Consider the following 24,883-nt stretch of genomic DNA (forward strand, 5'->3'; position numbering starts at 1 on the left):
TCTGTGTGTGTGTCTGTCCTGTGTGTGTGTGTGTGTGTGTGTCCAATGTGTGTCCAGTGTGTGTGTGTGTGTGTCCAGTATGTGTGTGTCCAGTTTGTGTGTGTGTGTCCACTGTGTTTCAGTCCGGTGTGTGTGTGTGCGTGTCCAGTGTGTTTCAGTCCAGTGTGTGTCCAGTGTGTGTCCAGTGTGTGTCCAGTGTGTGTCCAGTATGTGTGTGTGTGTGTGTGTGTGTGTGTGTGTGTGTGTCCAGTGTGTGTGTCCAGTGTGTTTCAGTCCAGTGTTTGTGTGTGTGTCCTGTGTATGTGTTTGTGTCCAGTGTGTTTCAGTCCAGTGTGTGTGTGTGAGTGTGTCCTGTGTGTGTGTCCAGTGTGTGTGTGTGTGTCAGGTTATTATTTACAGGGACACTGAGTCGCCATCAAAACAAACCCCAAACCCTGGATAGAGGGGCTCAGTGAATGTGGAGGTGAATGTAATCAGGTGGGTCAGTGTGTCAGAGGAGGCTCTATAGAAGGACAGAGTGCCGGCTTGCCAGTCCAGATACACTCCTACTCTGTGGGAGCTAGAGGAGGGGACGTCTATGGTAGTGTGATTATTATTGTGACAGGCAGAGTAACTGTTGTCAGAGCAGATCAAACTCCAAGACTTGTCATTACACCCAAGACAACAGTCATCACCCATTCCTCTCCTGCTGATTCCTTTATATGTCACTCCTATAACAGCCCCTCTCCCACTCCACTCTACCTCCCAGTAACAGCGCCCAGTCAGACCCTCTCTACACAGCACCTGTCCCCAGTCCTGAAATCTCTCTGGGTGATCAGGATACGGCTGCTTCTCTCTCCTACATGTCACCTTTCTGTTCTCCTCAGACAGACAGAGGAGTCTGTTTACTGTGTTTGGGTCCAGTGTGAGATCACAGACATCTGATGGATGAAACCAGACACAATATTAGAAATCATCATCATTCACATTAGAATGTTAACTCACTTTTCACTAATTCATTAAATGTAGATGCTTCTAGGTATCAAAAGGAGAAGTTAAGGTAACTTGAGACTTGTTGAATGATCATATGTTATACTGAATGGTAATATAAAACACACTTATTCCCATTAATTACACACACACACACACACACACACACACACCTGTATGCATCATGAACACACACACATTTCTAATGTAACACGAAGATGCAACACACATACACACACACACGAAAACAAACAACCATTTCTTGTGTAACACGAACGCTACACACACACAGACACACACTTTGTCAAAGCAACTCTTTGTAAACTTTGGTGTCCCTGATTTCTGCTTCTGTAGAACTACAGCTGATATTTAAAATGACCAAGTAAGTAATGATGGTGGTCTTTGACTTTGACTTAACTTGAATTAAGACGTATTCTTAGTCATATTCTTCACAGCAGTCAACACTCACATTTTCTAAGCCCAGGTTTCATTGTGTACTCTCCACCATGTTCCACACTGTAGCGGTAAGCAGAAGAACAGACAGTCATTGAGGGATACACCTGAACTCACACACAGACACAGACACACACACACACACACACACACACACACACATACTTTGTCCAAGTGGTGGTAAGAATGTTTTTCTTATCTAGCCTGATAAGTCAAACATGTCTGATATGAACATTGACATAAACCCTCTACATACTTGAGTTTCTCCAGTCTGCAGTGTGGATCCTCCAGTCCAGCAGAGAGCAGTCTGACTCCTGAGTCTCCTGGGTGATTGTAGCTCAGGTCCAGCTCTCTCAGGTGTGAGGGGTTTGACCTCAGAGCTGAGACCAGAGAAGCACAGCCTTCCTCTGTGACTCCACAGCCTGACAGCCTGCAACGAGTCAAATCATATTAAAATCACACTGCAATTCTTTGGTGTTGAGTAATTTTCTTTCTAAGTGAGTAGATAACATGTTTCTAAACACTAATAAAGTAATCCTGATAATGCCATGATTGAGAAAGATAATGAATGAATCATGAATAATAATGAGTGAGAAAGTAACAGAGGCTACAACAAAACATGCTAACCTCTCACCATTACCAATAACAGAGACTACAACTAAACATGCTAACCTCTCACCATTACCAATAACAGAGGATACAATAAACCATGCTAACCTCTCACCATTACCAATAACAGAGGCTACAACAAAACATGCTAACCTCTCACCATTACCAATAACAGAGGCTACAACAAAACATGCTAACCTCTCACCATTACCAATAACAGAGGCTACAACAAAACATGCTAACCTCTCACCATTAACCTCAAATAAAAGGTGACATTCTGTACTGTCGCCTAATATGAAACATAGCAAATCCAAAATGCTGGAGCATAGCACCAAATGTAAAACTGTAAGCTTCACTGTCCAAACACATATGGTGTAGACTATGTGTGCCTGGTAAACACATGTGGATCTGGTGAACAGTTATCACTTGTTGACCAACTACAGGAATACTGACCTCAGAGTCTCCAGTTTACAGTGGGGATTCCCCAGTCCATCAGAGAGCAGCTTCACTCCTGAATCCTTCAGGTCATTGTTACTCAGATCCAGCTCTCTCAGGTGTGAGGGGTTTGAACTGAGAACTGAGACCAGAGAAGCACAGCCTTCCTCTGTGACTCCACAGCCTGACAGCCTGCAAAGAGTCAAATCATATTAATATCACACTGCTATTCTTTGGTGGTGAAAGTAGAGAGGCAGTATAATTTTTCAACATATTCAGTTACATCAGTGTCCTGAAACCTGCCATATATATTCATAAATTAATGTCTCATTATTATAAATGACAAATTATCAAAGTATTGCTTGTACATTTATTGTACAAATATATGAGTAGACTGACCAGACCCGTTTAAAAAGCAGTATCAGTCAGAAGACAGACAGTGAGGTATCAGATTTAGATTGTAATGAGTAAACAGTGTTCACTCAAAATGACACAACGACTATGTTCCAGTTGAACAACGTTTACTAAACCGTATTTCCACAATACATGGTTACCATGACACTCAGGCCAGGTCCATCAACAGTGAGACTCCCAGACGTACTAATAACAGAGTGATATCACCGTAGTAACAGAAAGATAGGGATACTTAAAACATGAACTTAACAATCTCCCACTTTTCTTTAACTTCTACTTGGTCACAATCCCGGATCCGGGAGCACCCTCATCAGTAAAAAAGCTGACTAGCATAGCCTAGCATAGCGCCACAAGTAAATACTAGCATCTAAATATCATTAAATCACAAGTCCAAGACACTAGATGAAAGATACACATCTTGTGAATCCAGCCATCATTTCTGATTTTTAAAATGTTTTACAGGGAAGACACAATATGTATTTCTATTAGCTAACCACGATAGCAAAAGACACAACTTTTTTTCCCCACCATTTTTTTCCTGCATAGGTAGCTATCACAAATTCGACCAAATAAAGATATAAATAGTCACTAACCAAGAAACAACTTCATCAGATGACAGTCTGATAACATATTTATTGTATAGCATATGTTTTGTTAGAAAAATGTGCATATTTCAGGTATAAATCATAGTTTTACATTGCAGCCACCATCACAACTCTCACCAAAGCAACTAGAATAACTACAGAGACCAACGTGAATTACCTAAATACTCATCATAAAATATTTATGAAAAATACACAGCGTACAGCAAATGAAAGACAAAGATCTTGTGAATCCAGCCAATATTTCAGATTTTTTAAGTGTTTTACAGCGAAAACACAATATAGCATTATATTAGCTTACTACAATAGCCAACCACACAACAGCATTGATTCAAGCCAACAATAGCGATAACGAATAAACCAGCAAAAGATATTAATTTTTTCCCTAACCTTCTCAAACTTCTTCAGATGACAGTCCTATAACATCATATTACACAATACATATAGAGTTTGTTCGAAAATGTGCATATTTAGCGGCACAAATCGTGGTTATACAATGAGAATAGTAGCCAAGCTGCCAACAAAATGTCGGGAGAAATCTTGGGAGAGGCACCTAATCTAATCAGTAACTAATCATAAACTTGACTAAAAAATACAGGTTGGACAGCAAATGAAAGATACATTAGTTCTTAATGCAACCGCTGTGTTAGATTTTTAAAATTAGCGTTACTACGACATACAGCGTGCGTTAAAGCGAGACCGCACCGAAATTAATGGCGGAATAGTAGTTTCACATTTTTCAACAGAACAACGAATTAACATCATAAATAGTTCTTACTTTTTGATGAGCTTCCATCAGAATCTTGGGCAAGTTGTCCTTTGTCCAGAAGAATCGTTGCTCGGTTGTAGATTGTCGCCTTCAACTTTGGAATTAGCAGTAAACATTAGCCATGTGGCGAAGACGTGCCCAACTCACTATAACGCAGCACAAAGAAATATCCGAAAATCGCAATATACTGATATAAACTGATATAACTCGGTTTAAAATAACTACATTATGATGTCTTTAACACCTATATCGAATAAAATCAGAGCCGGATATATCTAAGGCCTATAACGAGAGCTTTCCAGAACGCCATCCTGAGGTCTGTCTTGCGTCATGGCGAATGTTGAAAAGAGTGTACCCCACGTACCCAGACCCTTTATATGGCCTCAGATCTGCCTAGTCCATTCCAATTCTCACTACTTGCTGACATCTAGGGGAAGGGTGATTACCGACCAGCTCCAATACTGCAGTAAACCAGCTGGTTGAGTTCTCAGTGATCACCTCCAGTAGTGATTACCGACCAGCTCCATTACTGCAGTAAACCAGCTGGTTGAGTTCTCAGTGATCACCTCCAGTAGTGATTACCGACCAGCTCCATTACTGCAGTAAACCAGCTGGTTGAGTTCTCAGTGATCACCTCCAGGGGTGATTACCGACCAGCTCCATTACTACAGTAAACCAGCTGGTTGAGTTCTCAGTGATCACCTCCAGGGGTGATTACCGACCAGCTCCATTACTACAGTAAACCAGCTGGTTGAGTTCTCAGTGATCACATCCAGGGGTGATTACTGACCAGCTCCATTACTGCAGTAAACCAGCTGGTTGAGTTCTCAGTGATCACCTCCAGGGGTGATTACCGACCAGCTCCATTACTGCAGTAAACCAGCTGGTTGAGTTCTCAGTGATCACCTCCAGGGGTGATTACTGACCAGCTCCATTACTGCAGTAAACCAGCTGGTTGAGTTCTCAGTGATCCCCTCCAGGGGTGATTACTGACCAGCTCAATTACTGCAGTAAATAAGCTGGTTGAGATCTCAGTGATCACCTCCAGGGGTGATTACTGACCAGCTCCATTACTGCACTAATTAAATAATAAAGTTGAATTGTTTTGAAGAAATCTTTAAAGCCTCTCATTTTGATTACAATAATTCCACCACAACGTGGTTTTGGCACTATTCCAGTTCTTTAAGGGTACACACCCACCTTGTTGAGACACATTTTTGGCCAATGTCTTTGACTTCCTCAAACACTCAATTTTTCCTCCAATTACTGAGCTCATCTAGTTTAGCTGAGTCAAATGACACGTCCTTTGTTTCAAGTACATCACCATTTTGAATGTCATTCTGTTTTTCACGATTTTCCATTGGTTGAAATCTGATAAGTGACAGGTCAGCTGACCCTGTTGTACCAGAAAGTGTAACTGGTTCAGAGTACTGCAAGTTGGACCAGTTCTGGTCTCTTCCTTTGGTTTTTCCTGCTTGTCCAATGACGGTTGCTGTGTGTGGAATACCACTTTCTCTGTCCATGTATTTAACACATGTGGCTATTGTTGAACGTGTTCCTCATTTGAACCCTCAACAGTATTACCGTTTGATTGCGTCTCTCCAGAAGTCCATTGCTCCATGGACTGTATGCAGCAGTTGTCTTTACTTCCATGTTGAATTTCTCTGCCATTTCTCTTATTTCATTATTATTGAATTCTCCTCCATTGTCACTGTACAATTTCTGGGGCGGGCCGTGCACACTTATCCAGGAATGAATGAAGTGCTTGACCATTTCACTGTGTTTCTTTGTATTCACAATGCTTCCAGCACTGAAGCGTGTGAAGTGGTGGATTATGTGAAGATAGCACACACTTGGTCCAGGCTCATGTAGATATACAGCTACTGTTTCATTGTACTTGGAACCCAGTGGGAAACCGCTGGTTTGCTGTATTTCTGGAATGTCTCACCACTGTTAACTATCTGCTGTAGAATGGAAATAATCTTATCATTATTCCCAGAACTGCTGAGTCATTTCTGAAGTCTGTCAACTGTAGCATGTCCAAACTGTTTGTGAAGTTAACAATACTTAGTGTTTTTCCTTTGTGTTCATGGACTCTGTGCTGTCAGAATCTCCATGTGCTCTGTGTCCATCAGAATCTCATTTTTACATGGACTCTGTGTAATGTCTTTGTCTAAAATGTTTACACAATAGTGGCCTGAGGTAGTAAGTTCAAGGGTCACTAGTTGTTGAAACATAAAAAAATGTATGTCTAGGACAGCCCCTGCCTTCTTGAGGGAAGCTTTGCTTAATAGTAAGTGGATATCTATAGGGACCACCTCTGTTTCAACGTGACACTTAGTCTGACCAATGTTTTCTGGTATCTTGACTCTCTTGGTAGAATGGACGGTTCTCCCATTTCGAAATTTGAAAGCTCTGTTGTTTGGTGTGTCAATCATATTTTGTACTTCTTTGATATTTAGTTCACTGACACAGCTATCAAGCCATTTTTCACCACACACTGTGCGTGTACATGCAGTATCAATCATAGCAGATCCTAAGGATTCAACTATAAAGATCTCAGTATCAGATGCAGATTCCTTTTATGTAATGTTGCTCAATCTCTGTGTTTATATTTTCCTCTGTTAGTTTAACTTGATCATTTTTATGAGGACAGTCTTTAACCCAGTGGTGCTTTGACAAATAGCACATGTTGATCTCCTTCCATACCTGTCCAGTGGATTTGTGCCGGGCAATGGCGCCCTCTTCTGGTTGTCTTGATAACGTGACCTGTTGGAGCCTTTTCTCTGCTGCTCAGTGTAATATGCTGCGTCACTCACTTACATAGGTGCGACAGACGTCTTTTCACCCCAAATTTTTTTTGGTGCCAACTTCATTGATGCAAAAGTCAGCACAGTCAAAGCCAACTGTTGCTCCCTACCATCCAGACAGGCAGTATCTAGCAACTTGAAAGCTAACACTGCATCCAGGAGAACCATGTCTCTACCATCCAGACAGACAGTATCTAGCAACTTGAAAGCTAACACTGCATCCAGGAGAACCATGTCTCTACCATCCAGACAGACAGTATCTAGCAACTTGAAATCTAACACTGCATCCAGGAGAACCATGTCTCTACCATCCAGACAGACAGTATCTAGCAACTTGAAAGCTAACACTGCATCCAGGAGAACCATGTCTCTACCATCCAGACAGGCAGTATCTAGTAACTTGAAAGCTAACACTGCATCCAGGAGAACCATGTCTCTACCATCGAGACAGACAGTATCTAGCAACTTGAAAGCTAACACTGCATCCAGGAGAACCATGTCTCTACCATCCAGACAGACAGTATCTAGCAACTTGAAAGCTAACACTGCATCCAGGAGAACCATGTCTCTACCATCCAGACAGACAGTATCTAGCAACTTGAAAGCTAACACTGCATCCGGGAGAACCATGTCTCTACCATCCAGACAGGCAGTATCTAGCAACTTGAAAGCTAACACTGCATCCGGGAGAACCATGTCTCTACCATCGAGACAGACAGTATCTAGCAACTTGAAAGCTAACACTGCATCCAGGAGAACCATGTCTCTACCATCCAGACAGACAGTATCTAGCAACTTGAAAGCTAACACTGCATCCAGGAGAACCATGTCTCTACCATCCAGACAGACAGTATCTAGCAACTTGAAAGCTAACACTGCATCCAGGAGAACCATGTCTCTACCATCCAGACAGGCAGTATCTAGCAACTTGAAAGCTAACACTGCATCCGGGAGAACCATGTCTCTACCATCCAGACAGACAGTATCTAGCAATTTGAAAGCTAACACTGCATCCAGGAGAACCATGTCTCTACCATCCAGACAGACAGTATCTAGCAACTTGAAAGCTAACACTGCATCCAGGAGAACCATGTCTCTACCATCCAGACAGACAGTATCTAGCAACTTGAAAGCTAACACTGCATCCAGGAGAACCATGTCTCTACCATCCAGACAGACAGTATCTAGCAACTTGAAAGCTAACACTGCATCCAGGAGAACCATGTCTCTACCATCCAGACAGACAGTATCTAGCAACTTGAAAGCTAACACTGCATCCAGGAGAACCATGTCTCTACCATCTAGACAGGCAGTATCTAGCAACTTGAAAGCTAACACTGCATCCAGGAAAACCATGTCTCTACCATCTAGACAGGCAGTATCTAGCAACTTGAAAGCTAACACTGCATCCAGGAGAACCATGTCTCTACCATCTAGACAGGCATTATCTAGCAACTTGAAAGCTAACACTGCATCCAGGAAAACCATGTCTCTACCATCTAGACAGGCAGTATCTAGCAACTTGAAAGCTAACACTGCATCCAGGAGAACCATGTCGTACTTGCGCATCCTATTGTACCTCTGTTCGAAATCAATTATTTTAATCAATTAACCGAAATATCTCTAGTAACATTGTAACAGTTTGAATATGCCTCGTAGGCACGGCCTTTCTCTTCTTTAAGAAACACAGAATCCAGTGCTCTGATCAAAGTTCCCATACCGTCATCCTTGTTCAAATCCTCCATGGATATTTCCAGTGCTGTATCTCTCGCTCTTCCTTCCAGCGATAATACCACTCAAGTGCTTTTTCACGTCCAGATTAGTAACCAGTGTCCAGATTAGTAACCAGTGTCCAGATTAGTAACCGGTGTCCAGATTAGTAACCAGTGTCCAGATTCCAAGTTCATTTTTCCAACTTTCATACAATCTCTTCTAGTCGAAGCGAGGTGGCACATTGTAGTTATTAGCCATCCTCTGCTACCAATGTTAACCTGTTTGGGATAGAGGGCGCTGTTTTCACTTTGGGAAAAAATCGTGCCCAATTTAAACGGCCTCGTACTCTATTCTTGCTCGTACACTATGCATATTATTATTACTATTGGATCGAAAACACTCTCAAGTTTCTAAAACCGTTTGAATTATATCTGTGAGTAAAACAGAACTCATTTTGCAGCAAACTTCCTGTCAGAAAGTGAAAAATCTGAAATCGAGGCTCTGTTCCAGGGCCTCCCTATTCATTTGCTTGAAATCTATGGCTATACATGCACTTCATACGCCTTCCACTAGATGTCAATAGGCAGTGAGAGGTGGAATGGGGTGTCTAGCTTTATCTGAGGTCAAAAGAGAGCTCTTGGAATGACATGACCCCAATTTCCTTTGTTCAGCAAGGCGCGGGAAGGAACTCTGGATTGCCTTCTGAAAAGCTTTCGTTATAGACGGCTAATATCTCCGGTTTTGATTTTATTTGATAAATGTGATAATATCATCGTAAAGTATGTTTTTTCAATATAGTTTTATCAGATTATTGAAAGTTTATCGGGAGTTTTGGCGTGTTCCGTTCTCTGCGTTTGGTGACGATGGACAGCTTCGCACCACTTGGCTAGCTTTGGTTGCTAATTCGACAGACGAAGAGGACATTCTAAATCCAAACAACGATTATTCTGGACAAAGGACCCCTTGTACAAGATTCTGATGGAAGCTCAGCAAAAGTAGGACCCATTTATGATGTTATTTCGTATTTCTGTCGAAAATGTTTAGTATTATTTTCCGCCCTGATTTTGGGCGCTGTCTCGCTATAACGTAAGCTGTATGTCGTACCAAAGTTATTTTTAGAATTCTAACACGGCGATTGCATTAAGAACTAGTGTATCTATCATTTGCTGTACAACATGCATTTTTTAGTAAAGTTTATGATGAGTTATTTGGTCAGAATAGGTGAGTGTCAGAAATATATCCGGAGATTCTGGAAAAAAGTTGCTTCGTTTTCACAATGTATAACCACGGATTTCAGCTCTAAATATGCACATTTTCGAACAAAACATAAGTGTATTGTATAACCTGATGTTATAGGACTGTCATCTGATGAAGCTTGTCAAGGTTAGTGAAAAATTATATATCTTTTGCTGTTTTTTTGCGATCGCTAACTTTTGCTGCTGATAAATGGGTTGTGTTTTTGGCTATTGTGGTAAGCTAATATAATGCTATATTGTGTTTTCGCTGTAAAACACTTAAAAAATCGGAAATATTGGCTGGATCCACAAGATGTTTGTCTTTCATTTGCTGTACACCATGTATTTTTCATAAATGTTTTATGATGAGTATTTAGGAATTTCACGTTGCTCTCTGTAATTATTCTGGCTGCTTCGGTGCTATTTGTGATGGTAGCTGCAATGTAAAACTATGATTTATACCTGAAATATGCACATTTTTCGAACAAAACATAGATTTATTGTATAACATGTTATAAGACTGTCATCTGATGAAGTTGTTTCTTGGTTAGTTTGGTTGGTTCTTGGTTAGTTTGGCTGGTTTTGTGCAAGCTACCTGTGCTGTGAAAGAAATGTCTGTGCTTTTTTGTATTTGGTGGTGAGCTAACATAAATATACGTGGTGTTTTCGCTGTAAAACATTTAAAAACCGGACATGTTGGCTGGATTCACAAGATGTTTATCTTTCATTTGCTGTATTGGACTTGTTAATGTGTGAAAGTTAAATATTTCTAAAAAATATATTTTGAATTTCGCGCGCTGCCTTTTCAGTGGAATGTGGGAGGAGTTACGCTAGCGAAACCCCTGTCCTAGACAGGTTTTAACTTAAAATGACACAACGACTATGTTCCAGTTGAACAACGTTTACTAAACCGTATTTCCACAATACATGGTTGCCATGGCACTCAGGCCAGGTCCATCAACAGTGAGACTCCCAGACATTCTAATAACAGAGTGATATCACCGTAGTAACAGAAAGATAGGGATACTTAAAACATGAACTTAACACACAGTCCAAACAATATCTATTTTAACAGTGAAGCTAAGATTGGAAATGAAATCACTTTGTATATCCAGTCCCTCCATTTGAAGAAGTCAAAAGTATTTTTACCAATTGTATTAAAGTAGTCAAACATTTTGTATTTGTTCCAAAACTCGTTGGTTGCATTTGCATTTGGTTGTGTTTTGGGTTATGTTTGGGTTATGTTTTGCCCAATAGTAACTGAATGGTGGATGATGACTGGATGAATCTTATGTCTAAGTGATTAGATAACATGTTTCTAAACACTACTAAATGAATCGTGATGATGCCAGAACTAATACAAATCATAAATTAATCATGAAAAATGATGAGTGAGAAAGTTACAGAGGCTATAACAAAACATGCTAACCTCTCACCATTACCAATAACAGGCTACAACAAAACATGCTAACCTCTCACCATTACCAATAACAGAGGCTACAACAAAACATGCTAACCTCTCACCATTACCAATAACAGAGGCTACAACAAAACATGCTAACCTCTCACCATTACCAATAACTGAGGCTACAACAAAACATGCTAACTTCTCACCATTACCAATAACAGGGGAGGCTAGCATTTTTTATGATCGTTGTGCCTCTATAACTTTGTCATTCATCATCATTCTCGATTAATTCCTGATTATTCATAATCATGGTAGCATCCACATGAACGTAGTAGTGTTCAGAAACATATTCTATTCTTACTGACAATACAAGTGGCTCCAGAATGACAAGACATTATTCACCATTCCGTTTCTATTGGGAAAAACCAAAACAAACTGCAAATGCATTCAACAAGTTAGTAGAATAACAAGCTTGATGTTATCACTGCAGGCATGGAATATGAAACCAAATACTACATTTATGACTACTTTAATACAATATAAGTGAATTTGTCCAAATAATTAAGACTTCTTCAAATGGGAGAACAATGTACAGAAAGTGCTTTCATTTACAGCACCAAGTTTTAAACTGTAAGCTTCACTGTCCAAACACATATGTTGTGGACTATGTGTGTCTGGTAAACACATGTAGATCTGGTGAACAGTTATCACTTGTTGACCAACTACAGGAATACTGACCTCAGAGTCTCCAGTTTACAGTGGGGATTCCCCAGTCCATCAGAGAGCAGCTTCACTCCTGAATCCTTCAGGTCATTGTTACTCAAATCCAGCTTTCTCAGGTGTGAGGAATTTGACTTCAGAACTGAGACAAGAGAAGCACAGCCTTCCTCTGTGACTCCACAGCCTGACAGCCTGCAAAGAGATCATCATGACTTCACAAACACACTGTTGATTTCACGAGTAGTGTAGAAGGACAACGGCAGATGCATGGTTTATTGGTTTATTCTCTCAAACAACATATAGATTCATCTTCAGTCTCCTAGAATTGTATGGTCATAATGTTATACGAATGTAAAAATCAATGCATTTATTCAATATGTTATTCAAATTTATATTATATACATATTATAATACACATTTGTCTGTAAACTGAATATTGCTTCCTGATGATAAGTTTTTACATGTCATTTTATTTACTCACAGAGCAGCTCTGGAGGCTTTGACCACTGGCAGCAGCCTCAGAAGACCTTCCTCTGATCTGGAGTATTTCTTCAGGTCAAACACATCCAGCTCCTTTTCTGAAGTCAGCAAAACAAAGACCAGAGCTGACCACTGTGCAGGTGACAGGTTGGGTTTTGAGAGACTTCCTGACCTCAGGTAGCTTTGGATCTCCTCCACTAGAGAATGGTCATTCAGTTCATTCAGACAGTGGAACAGATTGATGCTCCTCTCTGGAGAGGGATTTTCCCCGATCTTCTCCTTGATGTACTTCACTGTTTCTTCATGGCTCTGTGAGCTGCTTCTTGTCTTTGTCAGTAGACCTCGTAAGTGCTTCTGATTGGACTCCATTGAGAGGCCCAGAAGGAAGCGGAGGAACAGGTCCAGGTTTCCCGTCTCACTTTGTAAGGCTTTATCCACAGCACTCTTGTAGAAAGTAACTTCAGGCTCGTCTTTTGTTTGCAGTTTGTCCATTAGATTCTCATTGTTGTTGATGAATGAGAGAAACAGATATACAGCAGCCAGAAACTCCTGAATGCTCAGATGAACAAAGCAGTACACCTTGTTCTGGTACAGCACACATTCCTCTTTAAAGAGCTGTGTGCATAATCCTGAGTACACTGATGCTTCACTGACATCAATGCCAGCCTCTTTCAGGTCTTCTTCATAGAAAATCAGATTGCCCCTCACAAGCTGTTGAAAAGCCAGTTTTCCCAGTGACATAATGCTCTCTTTATTCCAGTGTGGACCTGTCTCTTCTTTCCCAAGATACTTTTCATTCTTCTGTTTGGTGTGAAACACCACAAGGTGTGTGTACATCTCAGTCAGAGTCTTGGGCATCTCTTCTCTCTCGTGTTTCAGCATGTGTTCAAGGACTGTTGCAGAAATCCAACAGAAGACTGGAATGTGGCACATGATGTGGAGGCTCCTTGATGTCTTTATGTGTGAGATGATTCTGTTGGCCAGGTCCTCATCACTGAATCTCTTCCTGAAGTACTCCTCCTTCTGTTGGTCATTGAACCCTCGTACCTCTGTTACCTGGTCAACACACCCTGAAGGGATCTTATTGGCTGCTGCAGGTCGGGTAGTTATCCAGATGAGAGCAGAGGGAAGCAGATTTCCCTTGATGAGATTTGTCAGCAGAACATCCACTGAGGTTGACTCTGTGACGTCCCAACAGATCTTGTTCTTCTGGAAGTCTAGAGGCAGTCGGCATTCATCCAGACCATCAAAGATGAACAGAACGTTGTGCTTGTTGTAGATGGAGATTCCTGATTGTTTGGTTTCCATTGAAAAGTGATTGAGAAGTTCAATGAAAGTGTGTTTGTCCTCTTTCATCAAATTCAGCTCCCGAAAAGGGAATGAAAATACAAATTGGACATCCTGATTTGCTTTTCCTTCAGCCCAATCCAGAATGAACTTCTGCACAGAGACTGTTTTTCCAATGCCCGCAACTCCCTTTGTCAGCACAGTTCTGATACGTTTGTCTTGTCCAGTTAAGGGATTGAAGATGTCTTTACATTTGATTGGAGTCTCTGGTCTTGCTCTTGTCCTGGTTGTTGTCTCAATCTGTCTCAGCTCATGTTCATTATTGACCTCTCCTGTTCCACCCTCTGTGATGTAGAGCTCTGTGTAGATCTTATTGAGAAGTGTTGGGTTTCCTTGTTTAGCGATCCCCTCAAATACACATTGAAACTTCTTCTTTAGATTAGATTTGAGTTCACGTTGGCAAATCACAGCAAGTTCATCTGAATCTAGAAATAACACAGAGGATATTAATATTATGTCTGTTTTAATGCCTACAGTATTGTATGACTGTTAAAAATGTTCAAATTATAATAATTTCTTCCCTTAACTGACTCTATAAATGTGCAAATGTTTTCATAATGTACGACAGTTTTGGACAAAAGTTTTGAGAATGACACAAATATTAGTTTCCACAAAGTTTGCTGCTTCAATTTCTTTAGATATTTTTGTCATATGTTACTATGGAATACTGAAGTATAATTACAAGCATTTCATACGTGTCAAAGGCTTTTATTGACAATTACATGAAGTTGATGCAAAGAGTCAATATTTGCAGTGTTGACCCTTCTTTTTCAAGACCTCTGCAATCCGCCCTGGCATGGTGTCAATTAACTTCTGGGCCACATCCTGACTGATGGCAGCCCGTTCTTGCAAAGTCAATGCTTGGAGTTTGTCAGAATTTGTGGGTTTTTGTTTGTCCACCCGCCTCTTGAGGATTGACCACAAGTTTTCAATGGGATTAAGGTCTGGAGAGTTTCCTAGCCATGGACCCAAAATATCGATGTTTTGTTCCCCGAGCCACTTAGTTATCACTTTTGCCTTATGGCAAGGTGCTCCATCATGATGGAAAAGGCATTGTTCATCACCAAACTGTTCCTGGATGGTTGGGAGAAGTTGCTCTTGGAGGATGTGTTGGTACCATTATTTGTTCATGGCTGTGTTCTTAGGCAAAATTGTGAGTGAGTCCACTCCCTTGGCTGAGAAGCAACCCCACACAAGAATGGTCTCAGGATGCTTTACTGTTGGCATGACACAGGACTGATGGTAGCGCTCACCTTGTCTTCTCCGGACAAGCTTTTTTCCGGATGCCCCAAAGATACGGATAGGGGATTCATCAGAGAAAATGACTTTACCCCAGTCCTCAGCAGTCCAATCCCTGTACCTTTTGCAGAATATCAGTCTGTCCCTGATGTTTTTCTGTGGCATCTTTCCCTGGCACCTTTGCTGCCCTTCTTGACACCAGGCCATCCTGGTGTCAAAAGTCTTCGCCTCACTGTGTATGCAGATGCACTCACACCTGCCTGCTGCCATTCCTGAGCAAGCTTTGTACTGGTGGGACCTGATCCCGCAGCTGAATGAACTTTAGGAGACGGTCCTGACGCTTGCTGGACGCCCTGAAGCCTTCTTCACAACAATTGAACCGCTTTCCTTGAAGTTCTTGATGATCCGATAAATGGTTGATTTAGGTGCAATCTTACTGGCAGCAATATCCTTGCCTTTGAAGCCATTTTTGTGCAAAGCAATGATGACAGCATATGTTTCCTTGCAGGTAACCATAGCTGACAGAGGAAGAACAATGATTCCAAGCACCACCCTCCTTTTGAAGCTTCCAGTCTGTTATTCAAACTCAATCAGCATGACAGAGTGATCTCCAGCCTTGTCCTTGTCAACTCTCACACCGGTGTTAAAACTTTTTAGGGATAGGGGGCAGCATTTTCACTTTGGATGAATAGCGTGCCCAGAGTGAACTGCCTCCTACTCTGTCCCAGATGCTAATATATGCATATTATTATTACTATTTGATAGAAAACAGTCTGAAGTTTCTAAAACTGTTTGAATGATGTCTGTGAGTATAACAGAACTCATATGGCAGGCAAACTTCCAAACAGGAAGTGGATATTCTGAGGCTAGTCGATTTTCAACTCATCGCCTATTGAAAACACTGTAGGATATGAATCTGTTTGCACTTCCTACGCCTTCCACTAGATGTCAAACAATGTATACGAACAATGTACAGTGATCCCTCGCCACTTCGCGGTTCACTTATCGCGGATTCGCTATTTCGCGGATTTTCATAATGCATTTTTTTTTTTTTTTTGGTGCATTGTGCTCTGCATTCTGATTCGCTAAAAACTCACTCCCGCTTCTTGTATCAAAACATGCTACGAATTGTGTTATCATTTTGTCGTCTCGTGCAGTTATGTGTACGTACATAAAACAGCTTGGCAAATTTACATTAAGTTGGCCAAATTATCTTGTAATTTCGAACATCTCCTAAACCCATAATGTCGACGAAACGGCCTGGACCGACAAAAGCACCTGCGGATGGGCCCAAACGGCGGAAGATGCTACCTATCTCAGATAAAGTTAAACTTCTGGACATGCTAAGGGAAGGTAAAAGCTATGCAGCCGTTGCTCGCCATTACGGAATCAATGAATCTTCCGTTCGTTACATAAAGAAGGAGGAAAAAAACATAAGGACGACAGCAGCAGTCAATTTTAATACGAATGCAAAAAGGGTTGTAACTGTCCGCAACAAGACCATGGTACGGATGGAGACGGCATTAGCTCTGTGGATTAATGACTGCAGGAAAAAAAACATAACCCTGGATACAAACGTTATCTGCACAAAAGCGAGAATGCTGTATGAAAACTTTGCTGTCAGTGACGGGGAAGAGGGAGAGGATGCCGGGCCCTCAGCAAGTGCTGCTGACACAGTGGGAGAGGATGCCAGGCCCCCAGCAAGTGCTGCTGACAAAGTGCCAAGCGCATTTAATGCAAGCAAGGGCTGGTTTGAAAAGTTTAAGAAACGCTTTGGACTTAAAAATGTTTGTCTGCACGGTGAGATGGCGTCTGCGGATACCGCTGAGGCAGAAGCCTTCGTGAACAATAAATTCAAGGCGATCATTGAGGAGGGGGGATATAAGCCCGAACAAGTTTTTAACATGGATGAGACTGCCTTATTTTGGAAACGAATGCCCTCCCGCACCTTCATCATGCAGGAAGAAGCCAAAGCCCCAGGATTTAAAGTTCACAAAGACCGTTTGACCCTGGCTATGTGCGGAAATGCCGCAGGTTTCATGATTAAACCGGGGCTGATTTACAGGTCTAAAAATCCCAGGGCGCTGAAAAACAAAAATAAGGATGATTTGCCTGTTTACTGGATGTACAATGCAAAGGCTTGGATGACAAAAGCGCTCAATCTGGATTGGTTCAAAAACTGTTTCATCCCGGAGGTCAAGTGTTATTTGAGAGGAAAGGGACTGAACTTTAAAGTGCTTCTGCTCCTTGACAACGCCGGAGGTCACGGTAATGATTTGGCATATGATGGTGTGCAAATCGAATTTCTGCCGCCAAACACTACATCCCTGATTCAGCCCATGGACCAAGGAGTCATCCGTGCTTTCAAGGCTCTCTATACGCGCAACACCCTGCAACATCTTGTTGACGCTATGGACTCGGATCAAGATTTCTCACTGAAGGACTACTGGCGTGGATACACCATCGCATCGTGTCTCCAAAACATTCAGAGGGCCATTCAGGAAATGAAAACGGAAACTCTGAAGGCCTGCTGGAAAAAACTATGGCCAGAGGCAGTGCAAAACGCAACCGGAGGCTCGCTTGACGAGGTCCACCACTCTGCCGTAGAAACAGCTGTGAATCTGGCTAAACAGATTGGAGGAGACGGCTTTAATGACATGAGTCCGGATGACATAAACGCCCTGATTGATGGAGACGCACAGCCGCTGACCGATGCAGAGCTGGCAGAAATGACAAAGCCACAAAGCGACGATGAAAGAGAAGAGGGAGAAGAGGACACGAGAGATGAGGAGGAAGGACTAACGCTTGGTCGCTTAGCAACCATGGTGCGAATGGCCACTGAACTTAAGCGAGTAGCTGAGGAATGGGACCCTTTGATGAGCCGTTCATTACAGTTCTCCAACGTAATCGATGGTGGCATGTCGGTGTACAAGGATCTTTTTGCAAAGAAGAAAAAAGAGCGACAACAGCTGCCTATCACTATGTTCTTCTCCCGAACAAACACACCTGCACCGCGGGCTTCAGAAGAAGAGAACACTGCAGAGCGCAGTCAGGATGCAGCGGCCCAGTCTGAAGAGCAGTGAAACGGCCTACACGTGAGTCACTGTATTTGTATACATGTAATAGTTGCTAATTGTAAAAAAAAAAAAAGTTTTCTATTTCGCGGATTTCACTTATCGCGGGTCATTTTCGGAACGTAACCCCCGCGATAAACGAGGGATTACTGTATACGAAATGCTTCAGTCTGGTTTTAGACCCCATCATAGCACTGAGACTGCACTTGTGAAGGTGGTAAATGAGCTTTTAATGGCGTCAGACCGAGGCTTTGCATCTGTCCTCGTGCTCCTAGACCTTAGTGCTGCTTTTGATACCATCGATCACCACATTCTTTTGGCGAGATTGGAAGCCCAAATTGGTCTACACGGACAAGTTCTGGCCTGGTTTAGATCTTATCTGTCGGAAAGATATCAGTTTGTCTCTGTGAATGGTTTGTCCTCTGACAAATCAACTGTACATTTCGGTGTTCCTCAAGGTTCCGTTTTAGGACCACTATTGTTTTCACTATATATTTTACCTCTTGGGGATGTCATTCGAAAACATAATGTTAACTTTCACTGCTATGCGGATGACACACAGCTGTACATTTCAATGAAACATGGTGAAGCCCCAAAATTGCCCTCGCTAGAAGCCTGTGTTTCAGACATAAGGAAGTGGATGGCTGAAAAATATTCTACTTTTAAACTTCTTGTCAATACGGGGGCGCTGTTTTCACTTTGGAAAAAATCGTGCCCAAATGAAACGGCCTCGTACTCTTTTCTAGATCATACAATATGCATATTATTATTACTATTGGATGGAAAACACTCCGAAGTTTCTAAAACTGTTTGAATTATATCTGTGAGTAAAACAGAACTCATTTTGCAGCAAACTTATATACAGGAAGTGAAAAATCTGAAAACGAGGCTCTGTTTCAGGGCCTGCCTATTCAACTGGCTTTTATTTATCGATATGCATGCACTTCATACGCCTTCCACTAGATGTCAACAGGCAGTGGAAGGTGGAATGGGGTGTCTAGCTTGATCTGAGGTCGAATGAGAGCTTTTGGCGTGGCAGGTCTGGAATTTTCTTTGTCTTCTAAGGCGCGCGGCGGAGCTCGACACTGTCTTCTGAAAAGCGTTCGGTTTACACGGCGAATATCTCCGGCTCTGATTTTATTTGATACATGTGATAATAACATCATAAAGTAGGTTTTTTCAACCGAGTTTTATCAGTTTATTCAACGTTTATTGGGACTTTTGGAGTTTTCCGTTCTTTGCGTCAAGAGAGGATGGGAATGTTAGCAACCTTGGCTAGCATTGTGGCGCGAATTCGACAGAAGAAATGGACATTCTAAAACCAAACAACGATTTATTCTGGACCAAGGACTCCTTGTACAACATTCTGATGGAAGCTCAGCAAAAGTAAGAAAACATTTATGATGTTATTTCGTATTTCTGTGTAATATGTTGAGTCCTATTCTCCGCCGTTTTGGTGAGCGCTGTCTCGCAATAACGCAAGCTGTATGTTATGGTAAATGTATTTTTAAAAATCTAACACAGCGGTTGCATTAAGAACAAGTGTATCTTTCATTTGCCATACAACAAGTATTTTTATGTAAAGTATTTTTGATGAGTTCTTTGGTCAGATTAGGTGAGTGTCCAAAATATCTCCGGAGATTCTGATGAATCGATGCTACGTATTCACAATGTATAACCAGGATTTATAGCTATAAATATGCACATTTTCGAACAAAACATAATTGTATTGTATAACATGATGTTATAAGACAGTCATCTGATGAAGTTGTCCAAAGGTTAGTGATTCATTTTATATCTTTTGCTGGTTTTGCGGTGAATAAATGCGTTTGTGTGTTTGGCTATTGTGGTAAGCTAATATAATTCTATATTAGGATCTATATTAGGATCCCGGATCCGGGAGAGAGAAGCGGTAGAGTAAAACTCGGACAAAACAGAGATGCTTGTTCTAGGTCCCAAGAAACAAAGATATCTTCTGTTGAATATGACAATTAATCTTGATGGTTGTAAAGTCGTCTCAAATAAAACTGTGAAGGACCTCGGCGTTACTCTGGACCCTGATCTCTCTTTTGACGAACATATCAAGACTGTTTCAAGGACAGCCTTTTCCATCTACGTAAACATTGCAAAAATCAGAAATTTTCTGTCCAAAAATGATGCAGAAAAATTAATCCATGCTTTTGTTACTTCTAGGTTAGACTACTGCAATGCTCTACTTTCCGGCTACCCGGATAAAGCACTAAATACACTTCAGTTAGTGCTAAATACGGCTGCTAGAATCCTGACTAGAACCAAAAAAATTGATCATATTACTCCAGTGCTAGCTTCCCTACACTGGCTTCCTGTTAAGGCAAGGGCTGATTTCAAGGTTTTACTGTTAACCTACAAAGCGTTACATGGGCTTGCTCCTACCTATCTTTCCGAGTTGATCCTGCAGTACATACCTACATGTACGCTACGGTCACAAGACGCAGGCCTCCTAATTGTCCCTAGAATTTCTAAGCAAACAGCTGGAGGCAGGGCTTTCTCCTATAGATCTCCATTTTTATGGAATGGTCTGCCTACTGTGAGAGACGCAGACTCGGTATCAACCTTTACGTCTTTACTGAAGACTTATCTCTTCAGTAGGTCATATGATTGAGTGTAGCCTGGCCCAGGAGTGTGAAGGTGAACGGAAAGGCTCTGGAGCAACGAACCGCCCTTGCTGTCTCTGCCTGGCCGGTTCCCCTCTCTCCACTGGGATTCTCTGCCTCTAACCCTATTACAGGGGCTGAGTCACTGGCTTACTGGTGCTCTTTCATGCCGTCCCTAGGAGGGGTGCGTCACTTGTGTGGGTTGAGTCACTGACGTGATCTTCCTGTCTGGGTTGGCGCCCCCCCTTGGTTTGTGCCGTGGCGGAGATCTTTGTGGGCTATACTCGGCCTTGTCTCAGGATGGTAGGTTGGTGGTTGAAGATATCCCTCTAGTGGTGTGGGGGCTGTGCTTTGGCAAAGTGGGTGGGGTTATATCCTTCCTGTTTGGCCCTGTCCGGGGGTATCATCGGATGGGGCCACAGTGTCTCCTGACCCTTCCTGTCTCAGCCTCCAGTATTTATGCTGCAGTAGTTTATGTGTCGGGGGGCTATGGTCAGTTTGTTATATCTGGAGTACTTCTCCTGTCTTATCCGGTGTCCTGTGTGAATTTAAGTATGCTCTCTCTAATTCTCTCCTTCTCTTTCTTTCTCTCTCTCGGAGGACCCGAGCCCTAGGACCATGCGTCAGGACTACCTGGCATGATGACTCCTTGCTGTCCCCAGTCCACCTGGCCTTGCTGCTGTTCCAGTTTCAACTGAACCCTGACCTGTCCACCGGACGTGTTACCTGTCCCAGACCTGCTGTTTTCAACTCTCTAGAGACCGCAGGAGCGGTAGAGATACTCTTAATGATCGGCTATGAAAAGCCAACTGACATTTACTCCTGAGGTGCTGACTTGCTACACCCTCAACTACTACTATGATTATTATTTGACCATGCTGGTCATTTATGAACATTTGAACATCTTGGCCATGTTCTGTTATAATCTTTACCCGTGACAGCCAGAATAGGACTGGCCACCCCTCATAGCCTGATTCCTCTCTAGGTTTCTTCCTAGGTTTTGGCCTTTCTAGGGAGTTTTTCCTAGCCACCGTACTTCTACACCTGCATTGCTTGCTGTTTGGGGTTTTAGGCTGGGTTTCTGTACAGCACTTTGAGATATCAGCTGATGTACAAAGGGCTATATAAATACATTTGATTTGATGTCAACAGTCTGTAGAACGTTGAATGAAGCTTCTAGTGTAATGTGGGGCCGGATGGGAGCTGTTTCAGTCAGTGGTCTGGCAGAGTGCCAGTTCCTGTTCACGCGCATTCCACATGATATCGACTTGCGTTCCAGTACTTCTGTAGACACAAAGGTATGCTCCGGTTGGAACGTTATTGCATATTTATGATAACAACATCCTGAAGATTGTTTCTCTACTTAGTTTGACAAGTTTATTCGACCTGTAATATAACTTTTTTAAGTTTTCGTCCGAGTTCGCCAGGACCTGCGCGAGCGTTTGGACATGTGTACTAAAGGTGCTAGCAAAAGTAGCTACTTGGACATAAATACCGGACATTATCGAACAAAACAAAATTTATTGTGGAACTAGGATTCCTGGGAGTGCATTCTGATGAAGATCATCAAAGGTAAGGGAATATTTATGATGTAATTGCGTATTTCTGTTGACTCCAACATGGCGGAGAAATGTTGTTTATTCTTTGAGCACCATCTCAGATTATTGCATGGTGTGCTTTTTCCGTAAAGTTTTTTTTAAATCTGACACAGCGGTTGCATTAAGAACAAGTGTATCTTTAATGCTATGTAAAACATGTATCTTTCATCAAAGTGTATGATGAGTATTTCTGTTATTAGATGTGGCTCTCTGCAATTTCTCTGGATATTTTGGAGGCATTTCTGAACATGGCGCCAATGTAAACTGAGATTTTGGGATATAAATATGCACATTATCGAACAAAACACACATGTATTGTGTAACATGATGTCCTATGAGTGTCATCTGATGAAGATCATCAAAGGTTAGTGATTCATTTTATCTCTATTTCTGCTTTTTGTGACTCCCCTCTTTGGCTGGGAAAATGGCTGTGTGTTTTTTGGACTTGGCAGTGATCTAACATAATCATATGTTGTGTTTCGCTGTAAAACATTTTTTTTAAATCGGACACGATGGGTAATTTGCTGTATTGGACTTGTTAATGTGTGAAAGTTACACATTTCTAAAAAATATTTTTGAATTTCCTGCGCTGCCTTTTCAGCGGAATGTTGTCAGGGGTTCCGCTATCGGAAGGCATGGCCTAGAAAGGTTCATGAGAGAATCACTGACATGATGTCAGCTGGTCCTTTTGTGGCAGGGCTGAAATGCAGTGGAAATGTTTTGGGGGGAATCAGTTCATTTGCATGGCAACGAGGGACTTTGCAATTAATTGCAATTCATCTGATCACTTTTCATAACATTATGGAGTATATGCAAATTGGATGATACAAACTGGGGCAGCAAACTCTGTGAAAATTAATATTTGTGTCATTCTCAAAACTTTTGGCCACGACTGTACAGACTGGTGTGACTGATCACATTATTATTGGTATTATTGACGGTATTATAATTCTCTCTCCCCCTCCCTCCCTAACTGCCTCCCTAACTGCCTCCCTAACTGCCTCCCTCCCTCCCTCCCTCCCTCCCTCCCTCCACCTCTAAATTAATCACCACAACACATCCCTGCTGCTACTTGACGAGGTCATTAGGTGTTGTGTTAAGGCTGCTACAATATCATTGAGTTATACAGCTACTTTATCTGTACTTTAGCTACAGCTTTTAAATGTTATAAAACATCATTCAACATGAGGCAGACAGATCTTACATTTCTCCAGTGTGTCAGCAAGCTCCTTCTGGTTCATTTTCCTCAGGACGTGCAGTGTGATCTTCAGAGCCCCATCTCTGGCACTGCTCTCATGCTTCTCATCTTCAGCGTTCACCACTTCCTTATCCTGCTTCTGACTCTCAAAGCCTTCTGGGAGTTCTGGACTAAGAATCCTCTTGAACATCTTCAGCTCGTTCTTCACAAATGTCATAATATTCTCTTCAAGCAACTGAAATAAATCAAGTAAATAAGTTATGCAAGAGAAGAAATGCTTTCTCATTAACACATTAAGGAATGATTGACAGACCAACTTTACTTGAGGTAAACAAAAACAAATGTACATAACAGGACCACATACATTGAATATGGAGGCCAGGTCTGTTTGATGACTCTGGGAAGACTGACCACTGAGAATCTCTGACTCTGATCTCTCCTGTTGGTTTCTGTGGACAAAACATGAGATTACATCTCCTCATCCAGGTACTACAAACACACACAGGGAGGGAATGTTGTGTTTGTTTAATATTGTTTTAGGACTATGAAATGGACAAAGGGATTAGCCTATGGATTATGAAAACAACAAAAAGAAATGGTAAAATGGGAGATGAGAAATGAGAAATGACTAGAGACAGTGTTGTTTAACTCACTGACCATGAACCATGAGTTATTTTTACCTTTGTTCAGTGGAAACGTCTCCCTCTCTAAACAGTATAGGAGGTTCCATAGACGTGTCACTCTCCATGGACACACAGCTGGGTACAGGGGAGGCTGGCCTCTCCTGCTTGATTGGACTTCAACACAACAGAGACAAACATTACATCTCTCATCTACTCTGAGCTCAGATGGGGAAACATAAGATCAGTTTCATTGCAAAACACTACATATCCATTTTCAGTAATTGGATATATAGAGTTTTGGAAACTTCCGACTTCAAGTGTATCTGCCTCAATCTCGGAGAAATCAGTAGTACTGCTAGGTTTTACACAGTCAAATGTGACCGACCGGCTCGATTCTGTATTATGTAGCAAAATTTGCAATGGTGTTTTTTACATTGGATAATAGGTAACCTAATGGTTAGTGTTGGACTTGTAACCAAAATGTTGCAAGATCGAATCCCCCAGCTGACAAGGAAACAATCTGTTGTTCTGCCCCTGAATAAGGCACTGTTCCT

General features: G+C 41.8%; 1 protein-coding gene across 1 annotated transcript; it reads right to left on the bottom strand.

The window, feature by feature from the left end:
* Positions 1 to 363: 363 nt before the first annotated feature.
* Positions 364 to 23,932, bottom strand: LOC120051966 (NLR family CARD domain-containing protein 3-like; the record flags this gene model as incomplete). Its single annotated transcript, XM_038998847.1, has 5 exons — positions 364 to 909; positions 2,535 to 2,658; positions 12,156 to 12,329; positions 12,619 to 14,383; positions 23,713 to 23,932. Coding segments are annotated over 5 exons (2,799 nt in total), but the record flags the coding sequence as incomplete, so codon positions are not given.
* Between the last annotated feature and the right edge of the window lie 951 nt (positions 23,933 to 24,883).

This window comes from Salvelinus namaycush, chromosome 1 (genome assembly GCF_016432855.1).
Source record: "Salvelinus namaycush isolate Seneca chromosome 1, SaNama_1.0, whole genome shotgun sequence".
NCBI classification, from domain to species: Eukaryota; Metazoa; Chordata; class Actinopteri; order Salmoniformes; family Salmonidae; genus Salvelinus; species Salvelinus namaycush.